The sequence below is a fragment of the Apis dorsata genome, unplaced genomic scaffold (genome assembly GCF_000469605.1).
Source record: "Apis dorsata unplaced genomic scaffold, Apis dorsata 1.3 scaffold_52, whole genome shotgun sequence".
Lineage (NCBI taxonomy): Eukaryota > Metazoa > Arthropoda > Insecta > Hymenoptera > Apidae > Apis > Apis dorsata.
The window spans coordinates 401,145-417,508 of NW_006263353.1; the positions used below are offsets into that span (position 1 = coordinate 401,145).

Below are 16,364 nucleotides of genomic sequence, written 5' to 3' on the forward strand. Positions count from 1 at the left end.
AATGAAAAAAATAGATAGAGCGCTCTAACCGAGGAAAACAGTACTCTCTTTTCTGATGTAACGGAAACCGATGGCCGACTGCATTTCCGTCGACGCCCCGTAACGAACAGTCGACTTTAATTCCGCGTCTAGAGTTGGCCGAGCTAGCGCGTTAATCTCCTCAAATACACCGTGAAACCGAGGCACCACGCTGGCGGAAACGCGCGTGCACGTGAGCTAACATGCAACAGCAACGTGGAAACAAAATCTCTACGCGTTTACCAGACACGAGTCTATTTCTGAAACGAGTCGCCCCTCTTCAATCTTCCCGCCGATTTTCCATGGGTGGTTCGGATTCGTCGATAATTAACGCGTTCCAGAGGATGGTAATTAGGATGATGCTCAGAAAAAAAGAAAAAAATTAATTTTAAATATTTTAAATAGAAGCGAAAGTTAAAACGAAAATATTTAATTGAATTAGAGAAAAGTATTAAATTATATAGATAGATAGTTGTTAAGTTTAATTGTCTAGATATATGGATTGAATTCCATAGACAGCCTTCAATTACATTATATGATATTTGAAAATTTCTATAATTACAATTTCATTACATTTTTTCAGAAACTCAAGTAAAAAATAGAAAAGAAATAGTAATAACAAAATTAATTATTATTATCTATAATTATATAAAATTTTTCAAACAGAAAAATTCTATTTTTGGCATTACGATTTTAATAACTCACTTTATTTTAATTTTATTGATCAATCTATCCGTCTATTTCATTGATACAAGAAATATAAAGAAATACGAAAAAAAAATAAAAGAGAAACAAAACTGTTCTTGACATTGCAGTTCCAAATGCGGATGGATCGCAAGTGGAAGATGCACGAATTTCCCTTGAGAGATTCCCTTCTTCGCAAATGGAGAACATTCTAGGTATTACGTTTCTTATCGAATAATCCTACCATATTTGACTTTATTTTTTTTTTTTTTTATTTTTCTCATCGATAAATATCGATGATCGTTTCTATCTTTTTTCTCATCGATAAATAATTGAATAATAAAATAAATTAAATTTCGACGAAATCTCATGAATTATGCAAGAAAAATTCACATATTTTCACTCGAATGTGAATCCCGTGTAAAAAATTTATTCATTTTTTAATAAGTTACTAGCCACGATTACGATATTGTTTTTCCCCTAGATTTCTCCTATTGTATTATTATTTTAGTAAATTATATATCAAAAATTCGATTCAACGTTAATACTTATATTGTTTTTAAATACAAATCAATTCATTTTTATGCATTTTTATGCAATATTCGTGAAACTTTTTCTCATTTTCTATTCAAGTGAAAAATAACTGTGTAAGTGTAAAATCACTCTTAACTTTTAATATTCAAGAATATCGTGAAAATATGAATTAATTTTTATTCAACTATTCACTGATAATAATCCAATTAAATTTATAAATTCAAATTGTTGGTACATTTTAATCGACGATGATATAATCGTTTTAATTTTTTCTAAACCAAAAAATTGATTATTATTATTATCGACGAACCTGAGTTTAAATTAATTTTGAAAATCTATTAAAATAATATTTTTTAGAGAAAAAAAAGTAGAATTTCGAAATCTCGTAAAATTTCGAGTTTTGAATCTCTAGTATTTTATAAAAAGCTGCCACTTCGAAATAACTTTGGAAAAGCATCCACTTCGAAATAACGTCCAGGGACACGGCAAACGCTACGATACGCGTATCCAACCGCGTAAACACCACTCCAAAAATATTCGTAACTTCTCTTGCAACCGTGCTCTTTCATCTGGCTCGAACGTCAACAAGCAACGAATCGATTTCGTTCGTTGCGTCGTTCGTTCGCTTCTTCGTTTCATTATTTCATCGATCAAGGATGAAGCTCTGACGAAATAGATAATTTTATACTTTCGTTGAAGTTCGTGGATAATAAATAAATGTGTTGTGTTTAATTACAAAATTATTCGTATACACACATTTACGAATACATTTAACGTAATTGATTTTAATAGACGATAACTTTATAATTTAAAATCCTACTATCATAATATAATATAATTTTTATTAACAATGCAATAATTTCGTTTTTTTTTATCGTGGAATATTATTTTTTAAAAGAAACTCGATCTTTCAAAGAAAAATAATAATTCTAAATTCTTTCAAGGTAAAGATAATTATTGAGAATGATAATGATTTTCCTTTCTTTTTTCTTTTTCGATCAAAAAATAGTTTGATACCTGGGAGAAATAATTTAAAAATAATTTAACAATTTCTAAAAAGGATTCTCTAAAAATTGAACAATTTTTATAACACCCGAGCAAAATTTCTAAAAAGTATTCTCTAAAATTCTCTAAAAATTGAACAATTTTTATAATACCCGAGCAAATAAACAATTAACGAATAATGCCTGCCTTGGAACGATACAGAAAATCGAGTTCCAAGAACAATCTTCAAGAACCCTCTTCCACTCCTTGGCGAAACGAAAATGGCCGAAACCGATTTGCTTCGAAAATAGCCACCAGCCGAGGTATAACGAGATATAACTATCGTAGGGCTAGCTAGAGGACAGCACAGTGATTTATGTCCCTTTAATTGCGCGCCCCCTTTAGCACCTTCGAGGCAGAAGCTGTTCCCAGTCTTATCTCAGCCTCCTCCGGCATCCTTTTAGAAAGCTTCAGTGTGTTCAGCACTCGGGGAAGAGAGGCTCGTTTATTGGTATCGGGGAAACCGGTGGATTGAATCGAGGAGATTTATGTTACGAGGGGGGTAATTAGATTGCTTAGGATGGTAGCATAGGTTGTCGAGGGAAAAGGATTTATTGGGATTGGGAGAATAAAGTTCGATTGCGTAAGGATCATTAGTGGATAGAAGGGTTAAGAGATATTTGAAATGGAAATTTGCGGGTTTTTAAGTGATCTGTTATCGTTATTGGGATGATTATTTTAATGTTGTTCGGATGAGTCTCATCCATCTATCAATGTCTGTTCAAAGAAGACCTATATGTAATTAAATATCAATTTCACGTAATGAAGATTTATAAATCTTTCATTTTTACATTTTCCTACGTTTTTTTTTTAATATTTTAATTTATATTTAATAAGTTAATATTGAATTACTCGTTGAAAATTCTATTCAATGTTAATTCCTCTCATTTATCTATATAGATATCCTAAGTTTTTTAACATAAAAGTATCTTTTAAAATAATTATTCACATGAAATTTTGAAACTTATCATTTTAAATAAAGAGAAGCTAATTAATCAAGACATAATTTTTTAATAAACTATTAGCCACTGATTAGAGTATAGTTTTTTTATTTTTCCCCTAGATTTACATCCCATTATATACTAAAAATTCCTAAAATTATTCAAACTTTTATGTTTGAAAATAAAAACAATACATAATTATAATAATTATCGATTTAAATTTTCGAAATTTATCAATGCCAAATACGATAAAAAAACTAACAAACCAATTTGTCTACGATACTTTAAAATTCTATCAATTCTATCTATTAAAATTAACCAACTAAATTCAATAAAAGCTTTTTTCTATCTCTAAGCAAATAAACACGTATCATACGATACTCAAGTTACCCTCGATATCAATTTCCACCCCCTCGACCACGAAAGGAATAAATTCCTAGCGTTTATCGGCTCGTGTAACTTTCAAGTGGCCAGATTAATTCGTTTCGGCTACGTCCTAATTTTTCACCTCGAACAAAAAAGTAGAGGGGAAGGTTAGACATAGAATTCGATGGTTTCGGATTACCATGATCCCACGCGGTTAGATCGTATCGCGATCGTCTTAATCCGACGAATCTGACCCAGAGGGGTCTCTTTTTCGCGCTCAACTAGCCGATGTACCAACCAGATTGAATGTACGTATTAATTGTACAAAGGGGGAACACGATATCCCTCTCTTGAACTCCTTCGTGCCCCCGCGTTTTTTCCTCGCGGAACAATCCTTTAAATAGATCCTCTAGTTTCTTACGCTCGTTATGACGAAACGATATTTTACTTCTTTGTTTCGATGTTTAATTGAATACAAGGCATATTGATTAATATACGGAATGTTTATTTTGAACTTGAACTCGATGTACATTATCTTTGTCAATTTATTCGTTTCGAGAAGAAATTACTTTATTTTAAAGAGAATATCTTATGGTAAATTTTTTGGATGGATATGTTTAAGTTTTTTTTTTTAATGTAATTTTTAATGTATTAATCGAGTCTATAAAGATATTGGTTTAAGAGATATTTTTAACTCGGATTTTATTAATCTTATGATTAATCAAATGAAAATATGTGTCGAAAGTTTTAAATTGTAATTTTTACGATAGAAAAATAATTATAATTTATATTTATATTTTTTATAGTTTTATTACAAAATATTAAAGATTTTACTAAAATCTAAAACGATAATATCAACAAAATTCTCAATTTTACATTATTCAACTTGTGATTTTAATAATTAATTATTTGGAATGAAATAAATCCATAAAATATATTAAATAAAGATGTTTCAAAAATTAAAAAAAAAAGACAATAAATTTCAAATTTTATATCGAGTGAAAATTTTTTTAATTATAAAAATTTTATCATTATAAAATTTTTTGTCAACTTTTTCTCAAAAATTAATTTTCTTTTTCCTTAACAAAATAATCTTCTTATATGATTAAATTCATTATTCAAACGAAATTAATTATTCAAGAGGACTGAGAAAAGAAAATTAAAAAAATAAAAAATATACATATTATGAATAATTTTAACAAAGAAAAAAATTATATATTGCATAAAGATCGAATTAAATTCAATGAAACAATTATTTGTTTTTCATCGAATAAAATTAATCATTAACATTAATAAAATTTGTCTCGAAAAAATTTGTAATATCTCGAAAAATTAAAAATAATTTCAACAAAATACAATATCAACTTTAAATCCAAAGAAACGATATCGAATGTTTTTCATCGAATTTCGTCTTTTGATAAACTAATTTTCCTCGGTTTCGACATCGTGGAAGATAAGTCGATGTGAAATTTGAGAGAGGATTAATTGATGCGTCAAGCGGATTACGAGGATCGTGTTAATTCTAGACGAGGGTAAATCGATCGTAGAATCCTTTCTTCATGGAACAGGATTAACACGGTTTAGTATACCGATGAAATAATTATCTGGACAGATAGATTGCAATCTAATTATTGTTCATATTCGTTTAAATAATCCACGGAAATTTTGTATTATCGTCACGTGTGAAATAAACAATAGATAATGTTTGACGACGTTGTTCATTTTTATCATTTTATTTTGATCTGATATTTCGATAACATTCATTTTGTCTGGGTTGAATTTCATTTTATTACAGTAATGTTTGTTTTATGAACGAAATAATATTTAAATTTTATAAAATATTTGATTACAATGTTTAATTATAAACGTGTATATAAAATTTTAATATTAAAATTATTTATAATATATAATTAGTTTGGAAAAGTTAATTAATTGTAAAAAATCAATTTCATATAAGATACATTTTTAATAGTTTAATTAGAAAAATAAAACGAAACTTTTCTTAAATATAAATATTTCTATAATAATGTTTAATAATGATGAAACGATAAATGAAAATTTGTTGTTCAAATCATTCCAAGAATCATGATAAGAATTTGGAATAACGAAACGTCGTTTAAAAGTCGTTAAAATAGTTTGAAATTTAATCTAAAGTTAGTAATTTAATCTAAAGTAATCTGTTTAGAGTGAGTGACCTTTTATTAGTTTGATTTATCTATTCCATATTAATAATGGAATAGTTGATTAAAACTATTATATACATATCAATCTTTCAAATTTACATTTAATATTCTCATTCACAATGAAATATCGTTTACCATTTCATCATTTCAATTTCACTCAAGTTCTTGAATATCTCCATTAAATATATCTTACTATCTCATCTATTTCATATATTCTATTTTCAAATCCTCACAACATCGAATACTATTTCTATTCCAAGAGTTTCATCAAGAGTACCAATCTCAAATCCTTGTCCAACCCTTCTAATTTACATATTCTCTACGAGGAGTTCTCTTGCTTGACAACCAATTACAATTAGCTCTAAAAGTTTATTTTTGTACAAAGTTTCATCCTAATAAGTAATTTTAAAACGTTTCAATTTTCAAGGAATTATACCATACATCTTCATTCTTACTTTAATTCTAAACATTCTGTTCACTTTTTACTGAATACTAAATAAGACATGGCCATGATTATAAATACAAACACGAACAGAAACAAAGTTGGTCAAGATTAAAAAGTCATTTGAGTTAATAATAAAGCTGTGTAAGAAGATTATTCTATATTTTTAATACATTGAGTCATCTATTATAAGGATGTTCTTAATAAAAATAGAAGATCAAAATAATCTATTGTAATTATAAAAATTATAAAATAGAAAAATTAGTAATTTATCTTGATTTCTTTAGAATTCTTGAAAATTTAAAAAAAGTAAAAAATTTAGATTGCGAACAAAGTAATATAAATGTCATAACAGTGTCATAATATCTTTGAAGTAGACAAAATAATATTACAATATTAATAATTATTATAATATAGTAAAGATTTATAAGTATCATAGTACTTGAGGATTTAATAATTATTTTTAAACAAAATTAATCATGAATAATGTCACTATTAATGGTGTAAAGTTTTTCTCAGAATTTTTGCAAGTTTATATTATTAATTATTGCAATACCATTTTATTTCAAATATTATAACTATTATAACTAATATTATAACTATAATAGTATCCTTATTTTACGATACCTCGAATATTTTATAATAATTAAAAATTACTTCCACGAATAAATTAATAGATAACTATATAATTGATACATTATATTCATAAAAATACAATATACCAAATTATGTCCAGATTTAAAATTAGAGATAGATTCGATAGATCTTTTTATAAAAACTCCTGAACCACTCTTTTCATCCCTGATTCTTCCATCTCAAACCTGTTAACACAAACAAACCCACTAACCCAAAGAGAATCAAGAAGAAGATCAGTCGAGCATAATGGAACAACAGGTGTCCCGTTATTCTTTTGTCACGTTTTGATCGACTTGTATCTCACAACGCGTCAAACAATCCCAAAAAAGGGGGCAGATAGTACAGGTTGCCAAGACAGGGTGCATCTACTTAGGAAGCCACTCCAAAGATAGGAGAGAACCTCCTTTCCACGCGGCTATGGACGCTCTAATTAAGATTCCAGACCATGGTCTCTCGAGGGAGATCTTCTGTATAACGTTTGATATAAAACAAACGGCGTGTGTATAAAACGAGACGAGGGAAAGAGTGAAAAAAAGGTGGAAGGATAAAAGAGACATGGCCTGACAGATAGAAACGTTGAACGGTTTGACGGCGGGAGATTCAACTGGGTTGGCCAGCTACAAAACGAGAAGCTAGAAACAAAACTCTGCTCCATGCCTGCATAATTATACCTTAAAAAGGATGATCCCTTTCGAGAGATTAAGGGACACTGGCTCAAGACCGGCTGCCTATCTTAATGACCGTACGCAGCCCCGCTTCGATGCCAGACAATCGTAATTAAGCTGCAACGGCTTTACCCGAGGTCAAGTATGCTTCTTTCGTTGTTCGTTCGCTCCTTCAACTACAGGTTGCGCATGCCTGATTCTTCGCTTCGTATGGATTATAATGGCACGGAATACAGAACGTGTGCTTAAACTCTACTCGAGTGGCCATTCAAATAGCAGAGTGGTTGGAGATGAATCTTTTATTTCTTATTATTTTTTTCATTTGAATAATTGTTTTTTGTTTATTTATTTTTTTTGGTTGAATAATTAGATGTAGATATTATGCATCGTATGGATTTTTTAATTTTATGTATAATATAATATTGTATATTTTATAAATGTTGTTAGTGGCCGTTGAAATAACTGAATGTGATTAAGATAAATTTATTTTTCATCGTTTTCTTTGGTATAATTTTCGAATAATTAGAATGTATTATGCCATATGATAATATGTGTATCTTTTTTTTTATATGGGATATCTATACGTGAACCCTTTTGAGTGGTCATTGAAATATGAATGTAATTAAGATCAATTTATTTTTTATTATTTTTTTTTTACTCCAATAATTAGATGCATTATGTATCATATGATAATATGTGTATCTAATCTAATACCATTTTTTATCATTTTTCTATTTGAATAATTAAATGTAATTTAATGTACTATCCTATGTGTTATATATATATCTTATTAATTATATTTAAATAGTCATTGAAATAGTTGAATATAATTAAGATCAATTTGTTTTTTATTTTTTTTAATTAAATAATTAGATGTAATTTTATATATCATATGCTTTTTATATATTTTAATTTTTTTTTTGAATATAATTTATTATAATTTTTGTAAATGATTTCAATTTTCTTTTAAATATTCTACAAAATTTTTACAATAAAATTTCACCTGAAAATCTTCCATTATAAAAACCAAAAAAACCTAAAAAAAAAAACTATTTTTTTCTAAAAACAATTTTTCACATTTTTCCTCCATTTCAAAAAAATTGTCGCAATAAAACTTCACCTGAAACATCTTCAAACCTTTTTCACTATCAGAAGAAATCATCACAAAAAACTTATAGAAAAAAAAAAAAACTTTATATTTTCCAGAAAACAATTTTCCACATTTTTTTCAATTTGAATCGGATATACCTGTACTATATATATAATACGAGCAAATATTTGGCAAGCAACATTCCCCTTCCCCAATCTTGTGACGAAAAAATCCTCCGGTCCCCCCTTTCGAAATCGCGGTGCGCAGCCATCTCTTTCATTGTCCAATTGGTAATGTCAGCCGCTATTACCCTGTTGAATACATTTAATAGACAAAGGATTGGCAGAGGCTCTCATTTTCGCAGCGCGAGAATAAGAGGAGAGGCACACGGCCTCCCTTCGGGCCCCCGTGGAAACGCGGTCGAAGCCGGGTTGAGAATATTATCGTACGTCGACAGACCGCTAATAACGGGCCGAGCCCGCGCATATGGCATTCAATGACCGGCCAATTGGACAATTGAGCTCAATCATAATAATACACATATATATGGATCGTTGCAACGCTCGCGTTTCGGCCCGTTATCAATAAATTCACTTGCCGGAAAGTAAATTCACCGGCCGCGTCCTGATTTCGGCCATTTCCATTCGTGTTACGAATGTGGCTTATTTACTACGATTGCCTACATCGTATTCTTTCCTCTCGTCGAGAATGAATTTGATATTTTGGCATTATTCGATTTTATAGATCGAGGTGATTTTTGAAATTTTGAAGGATCTTTGATATGTTTTGTCGGGAAGAGATGATGAAAAATTTTCTAAAAGATTCTTGAAAATATTTTTGAAAGTTTTTTGGAAAAATTTTTAATAAATTTTGCAACAATTTTTTAAAGCTTTGAATGGATTTTGGATAAAAATTTCTGAAATTTTTGGATAATTTTTGGATAGGTTTTTTGTGATGGAGTGTTTTGTGGATTTTGTGATGAAAAATGGAGAGTGAGATTTTTGTAAATTTTTAGAAAAGTTTTAGAAAATATTTTTTTTTAAAAGATTGTAGAAAAGAATTTTTGAATTATTTCCGGAAAATTTTTGAAAATTTTTGAAGAAGATTCTAAATTCAAAGAGATTTTTAATAAATTTTCCGATAATTTTTGAAAAATTTTTTGGAATATTTTAGAAAAATCTTTGAAGAAACTTTATCAAATTTTATAAGAACTTTTTTGTAAGAGTTTTAATAGAGTCTTGAAAAAATTTCTTTCATTTACATTTTGTTGAAGATATTTGAAAATTTTCCTAAATAATAAATAATAATAATAATAAACGAACGAATTTTTGAAACATTTTAAAAAAATTTCAAATTTCAATACATTTAGTTACAACTCATTTACTATATAAAATTCTTGCAATCTATTCTAAGTCCAAATAAAATCTCTATAACAAGATCTATCCATAAAAACGAATATAGCTATCTTCAAAATTTTTTTGCCATTTATGGACCATTAAGAAAATACCTAAGCTTCCTTAAACAGGTAAGCTATAGTCTCTACGTAAGAATCAGGTTCTCATCGATTTACTTAATGATCGCACGTGTGCAATTGTTGGAAATTCCAATGAGATCCAGGGTTCCAGCAAAATACCGTTTGAAGAAAGCATTTAATAGGATACGTCTAGGGATCAGGGTCGGGATCTGTTCACCAGATGTTGCGTTTTCCATCGTTCGACCAATGAAATTCAACCAGCTTCCTGGAAATCCGGTGTTTCCATTGTTGCGTGAAAACCTTAATGGAAACCATAATGGAGAAGTAGAAACGAAATGAATTCATTAACGATGGAATTTCAATTCGATTCTTTTGCTTAATTTTAATTTTGTAATTTTACATTTTGTTCTGTACATATCTTTAGAATGTATATATTTTTTAAAAAGGTAGTTCAATTTAATTGTATTTTGCTTATTATATTATATGTATATTTTATCTTTTGTTTTGATTCTGATGCATTGAGATGTAAAGTAATAAGTTTTTGAATTTTTATAGAATTACGTCCAAATTTTATATTTTAATATTTAAAAAAGTAACGAATTAATGTCTTTCAATGTTTCATGATCTTTTATCATAATAAAGTTAAATAAGCAGCAATCCTTTTTTTTTATGATTAGATAAAAATCTATTTTTAATAGGATAAATTGAAATCTTTCACACAAGATTCTGTGAGTTTTTATTGGTAAAATTTTCAAAAGATTATAGTACTGAAATACTGAAAATTTCCATACAAATTATAGTAAATAAAAACAATTCTTCTTCAAAACAATGATTCTTCAAAACTTGTATAAGCAACTCAGATTAAGAAACACTGTGATAAATAGCTGTTAGCTTGAATCAAATTCATATTTAGATAGATTGAATTGTAATTAATAATTAAGAATATCAAGAAGAAGATAAGATAACTCAAGTAACACGTGGAAAAATTTTATTTTGTTATTCCATTTAAAAGAAATCTGTGTAAGAATCTAGAAAAGATTCTGAGAAAAGATTGAAGAAAATGAAAAAAGAAAATTTGAAAAAATTAAGTCGTAGACTGAAAATTTTTATGCAACTTAGATAGAAATTTGCATTCTTCAAATATTATAATATTATACATTTTGAATATTTTATATTTTTTAGCATACCATTTATATTTGATAAGTTTCTGTATTCAAATTTTGCATCCAATCTAGTCTTAACAATTGAATTGTAATTTTTCATTAAAATTATCATTTTTGAAAAAAAATTCAAATTTAGAATTGATGTATATAATCATATATATCATATATAATTGATGTATATAATGACGTGATTAATAAAAATATATAACACCCTTTGAAACATGGCAAAATAAGAAACGAGAAATAAAGTGGTTGGAATCAAACAAATAAATTTATATACATATATATATTTATTTATATTTTGAACAACAATCGATTCTGAACAGAACGAAATAATATTTTCAACAAGTTCACAGATTTGTTATTATAATTGTAATCAATCAAGATATTCTATTTTCCTGATTAAGATAAGATCATCAGAATTAATTTTATATTTTAATCAAAGCTCGCTTTAATCCAAATTTAATAAAAAATCGTGATTTATATATATCTACTCGACCATGAATCGATTTATAGAAATGTTATTTATAGTCCATTTTTGTTGAAAATGTTTTTGGTCTTGAAACAATCGTAATCAAAATGATTAAATCATTCAGATTATTATGTGTAAATATGTTCTTAATTTTAAATTTGTAATTCTGAAGATAAATTAAATTTTGTATATTATTGCTTTATATTAAATTTCTATTAAAAATTATAATTTAAAAGAAAAGACTAAGTGAAATAATCTAAATTTATTATATTTCTATTTTTTATTATAGCATTGTTTTATTTAAAAATAACTTAGATTTTTGGAGCTCTTCAAAATTAATTTTTAAGGAATTTTGGAAAAATCTATGGTAATCATACATGGAAAATATTATCACAAAGAAAGATGTGTTCCAATAATAATAGGAAATTTTACATACCATAAGATATTTTCTATCATATCTGATAAATGGAATTTTTTACCATCTAATTCCATCCAAAAAAGACATTCTCTTTTATTTTTGTCTGCCTTCTATCCCCTTTGTACACGTTTTAAAAATACTCGATTCGCTCATGAATCGTCTGTCTAGCCGTCACACTAATCTGACTTTCTGAAACTTCACAATCATTTCGATTTTCAATCTTTTTACACAATATAATTATTTCCAAAAAGGAAATTCGAATTCACAAAAGAAACATGTCAAATTAAAGTAAAATTAATAAAACTGTCTGTCAGAGAAATAAAAAGCTTTGCTCATTAATCAAAAATAATTTTTAACATGTTCAAGTATATTCAAATAATATATTTATCAAATAAATTTTTATAAAAAGTTATATTTTTGTAAAATTTTTTTTTTCTTTTATTCTTTTTTGAATATTTAAATAACTTTTTTATACCAGATTAAAAATTCTTTCTTATCTGATCTATACTATGTTTATATAATATATTTTATTTTAAGATATGTTCACTTTATGTGCACTGATTCTAGATATAAAGTATAAAAATTATATAAATTCTTTCAATAAATAAAATAAACAAAATTCCAATTAAAGAGAGAAAGAGAAAGAGAGTTCCTTGAATTAAAAAAAAAAAAATTATAATCTCAAGGAATAGTTGCACGAACATTGATTCTCGAACTGGATTAAGAAATTATATAGTACGTGATTGGAAAAAGACCAAAGTATGACACGAACGAACAAAGACTCGCTTATGGGTTTCGTTTCGACGAGTTGATTTCTCAAAATTCCACCACGTGCGAGTTCCCGTTGTCTTTCAACGATCGAGAAAAAGCTCGATGATGAAGAAACGAGCAGGCAAAGAGGAATTGTTGAAAGAAACGCTTGCAATAATGACTGTTTTTTCTTCTGCTCTTTTATCGATTCCTTTCTTTAGAAGTGAATTTTTAACGGAAGAAGATTTTTTTTTGATTTTCAAAATATTTTTATCAAAATTTCGAATAAGAAAGTAATAAAAAAATAGAAAATTTTTTTTTTCAGGAAAACTAATGTTAAAAGATAAAGACTTGAATATTTTTATAAATAAACTTGAAAATTACAAGCAAATATTCAAATCTAAAAATTTAGATATTTAATTTAAATTCAGGAATTTATATGTTTTTATAAAAAAGTAGCATTTGATTTTAAATATTAAAATTCATTAATAATTTACTCGTGAGTAACATAAACACTTTCATCGAAGAAAAATTCAAAATTTGAGACACCATTGCCATATTTATTTTACTAACCTCAAAATCTCGCTCTTGCTTCATAATTCATAAAAATATCTCAGAATGGAATCAAAAAAACAAGAATTTCATTTTTTTTCGGAATTTTTACATTTTTCAATTATTCTCTTATATTTTTATTTTGGAAAGGAATAAAAAAAATAATTATTAATTGATCGATTACGATTTTGATTTTGAAAAAAATTTCAAAATTTACTAAAATTTCTTAAAAGTTCTTAACGAAGCAATACTTTTTATAAAAAAAAATAATAACAATAAACATTTTGAATTCTAAGAGTTACAAAATTTCATGAATCTAAAATTTAGCTTTTTTATTTCATCTCTCCTAACCAAAGGAACAAAATTAAAAATAAGCTTCTTCCTCTCGCGAGATACGATATATACATACTTTCTTACGATCAAGACTCGTCATTTTTTTCAACTTCTTCCTTCGACCTTCCACTCATTTTTTTCCTCTCTTTTACATTTTTCATTTCATCCTCGAATTTCTTTTTTCCCCATTCCTGTAATCATTTTTCTTTCTCCACTCGGACGAAAATATCCCCTCTTCACGAGCTTTCCCTTACAAATTCAAACTGTGCCCGAAGTAAGCATCGAGAAATTTGTTTCCAAGCCTTTTTACACATTTTTGGACATTTTTACATATTTCATATACGCGAGAGGTGGAATGAAAAAAAATAGTCGAAGCGGGGTGGGGGAGAAGAACGAACGTTCGACCGCTATACTTAATCGCACAGTGTCGGTTTCCGTGTATTTTTAGCATTTTTCGCTTTCATCCTCCGTGGAATCGCGACGACGATCGCTATCCACGCGATTCTACCAATTTTTCACTTCATGAACTCGCTTTTAGCGCCTTTTCCTTCCTTTATGGGCCTCTTCTCGAAATAGACATTCTTCTCGAGGTCGTTGTACTATACAAAGAACGTAGTTCTTGGTTGTATTACCTTTAGGGTAGTGTTTTCAACGTTTCTCGAGATTCACCTTTACGATGATTGTAAATTAATATTGTGAATGTTGTCAAAAAATGTTATGATTTATACTTTACATAATTTAATTTACAAATGTATTTTTAAATGGATAAGTATGTAATGTTTGTTTTTAGAGGTAGTTTGTTTTTAGGTTTTGATGCAAGATGGAAATATTAACGAAATATTAAAAAGTTATTGTGTTTCTTCTTTTAAGTTAAATTGAAATAAATAAATGTTGAAAATATAAATGAGAAGTTTTATTCTTTCTTCCTCAAGTTTACTGGAAAGAATTTTTAATATCTTTATTAATTTTGCTTCGAAATAAATAAACAAATTTATATATCTGGATTAAAAATTTCTCTAAGAAAATTAACAAAATTGTTGCTTTTGATCATTGATAAATCATTGATAAATATAACTAGGCCACAATTTATAATTAAAAATCAAACTATTTCAACAATGGATTCAATTAAATTTCTTTACATCACATTTTACATCATTTTATAAAATTATTCTTTTTTTTTCTTCATTGTGGATATTGTATTATTGTGCTTCGATTTGTCATTTTATTTGTAATACAATTTATGATACTTTGTTATTTATATATATCATTTTCTTATAAATATATGTATAGAATAAGAACAAAAATAAAATACGTGTCTGAAGGTACATATAATGCTCCCCAGATAAAATCTATTAAGTTATTAGAAAAATCCGCTCGTGCCACGTTATACTGGTTAATCCTGTACGAGCCAACACGATTATAAGTTCTCACCTAGTCGAACCAGCTGTCCTTGGGTAGTTCGATCGATCTCCAGCATCAGGAGTATCCCAACGATGAGACATTTTACAATCGCCATCCCGACTTCTTCGACAATAGGCAAGGGTATCTAGTGGCGCGGCATGGATGATTTTCTGTAACAAAAAAATAAGATTTTATTAAGTTCTTAAAATTTTCAATTTTAATCTTAAAAAAAAAAACCAACGATCGAAATACAAAAAAGAATTATATAATCATATCGAAAATTAAAAGTCAATCTCTCCAAGATTTTCTCAAGAATTCATTTTATTTTCACAATATTTTTTTCATTGATATTTTATTGATATTTATTTATCTTATTTTTTATTGATCAGTTTAAGAACCAAATTATAAAAATTATATCATTTTAAATTCAAAAAATTCACGATAAATTTCATATTATCTATATTTTAATATAATAATATAAAAATTTTATAAAAAATTTTCATCAAATCTTGCATCAATTTAGATATCAATATTACAATGTATTCAATGTATTAATTCCAAACACTATTTTAAAAATTAAATTAAAAACCAATTATCTCTCAAATTTCACACTAATCTAAATTTCAATACAATAATATAAAAATTCTATAAAAATTACTCAAAATAATCAAATCTTACTTTAAATATCGCAATCGTGTCGTTAACATTTAATTTGTTAAATTTAATGTAAAATTAAATTTCACGAAAAATTTCACCATTAACATTCAATTCGAATTTCACTATTTTAAGAAATTAAATTGAACACGTTCCCCAGAACGAAATCCAGCTATTACGCGTTCCCTTAACCCTAATCTGAGCCTCTGAAGAACAGATCCCGCGAGGGGTTCTCGAGAGTGCGAGTGGGTTACGGTGCATCACGGTTGATCTATGGGGTCGAGTGCAAGGATGCGCACCGGACGTGTTCTGGCGTTCGAAAATTCTCTCGACGCGGCCATGTGTTCCTTTTCTAGCCCCGAAACCGGCTAATACCAAGGTCTATTATACTTTATGGGGCGGGAGCGCGCCTCTTGCACCCGATAGTGCAACTCCATAAAGCGTCTCGCCGTTTTCGATCGGATTTATGACGATTCGCCACACGCGCCGCTTTGGCGAAAATGAAATAGAAAGAAAAAAAAAAAAAAAAAAAAAAAAAAAAAAA

The 16,364-nt window shown here is 27.7% G+C and overlaps 1 protein-coding gene across 4 annotated transcripts in view; it reads right to left on the reverse strand.

Moving 5' to 3' along the window:
* The window catches only part of LOC102675256 (fibroblast growth factor receptor homolog 1-like), a 102,229-nt gene that overhangs the window by 19,600 nt on the left and 66,265 nt on the right, over positions 1–16,364 (reverse strand). For all 4 annotated transcript variants that reach the window (XM_031514952.1, XM_006609046.2, XM_006609048.2 and 1 more), the window contains one exon: positions 15,197–15,336. In XM_031514952.1, coding sequence (XP_031370812.1) covers positions 15,197–15,281 — 85 coding nt within the window. In that variant the 5' untranslated portion in view covers positions 15,282–15,336. The remainder of the gene's footprint in view (positions 1–15,196; positions 15,337–16,364) is intronic.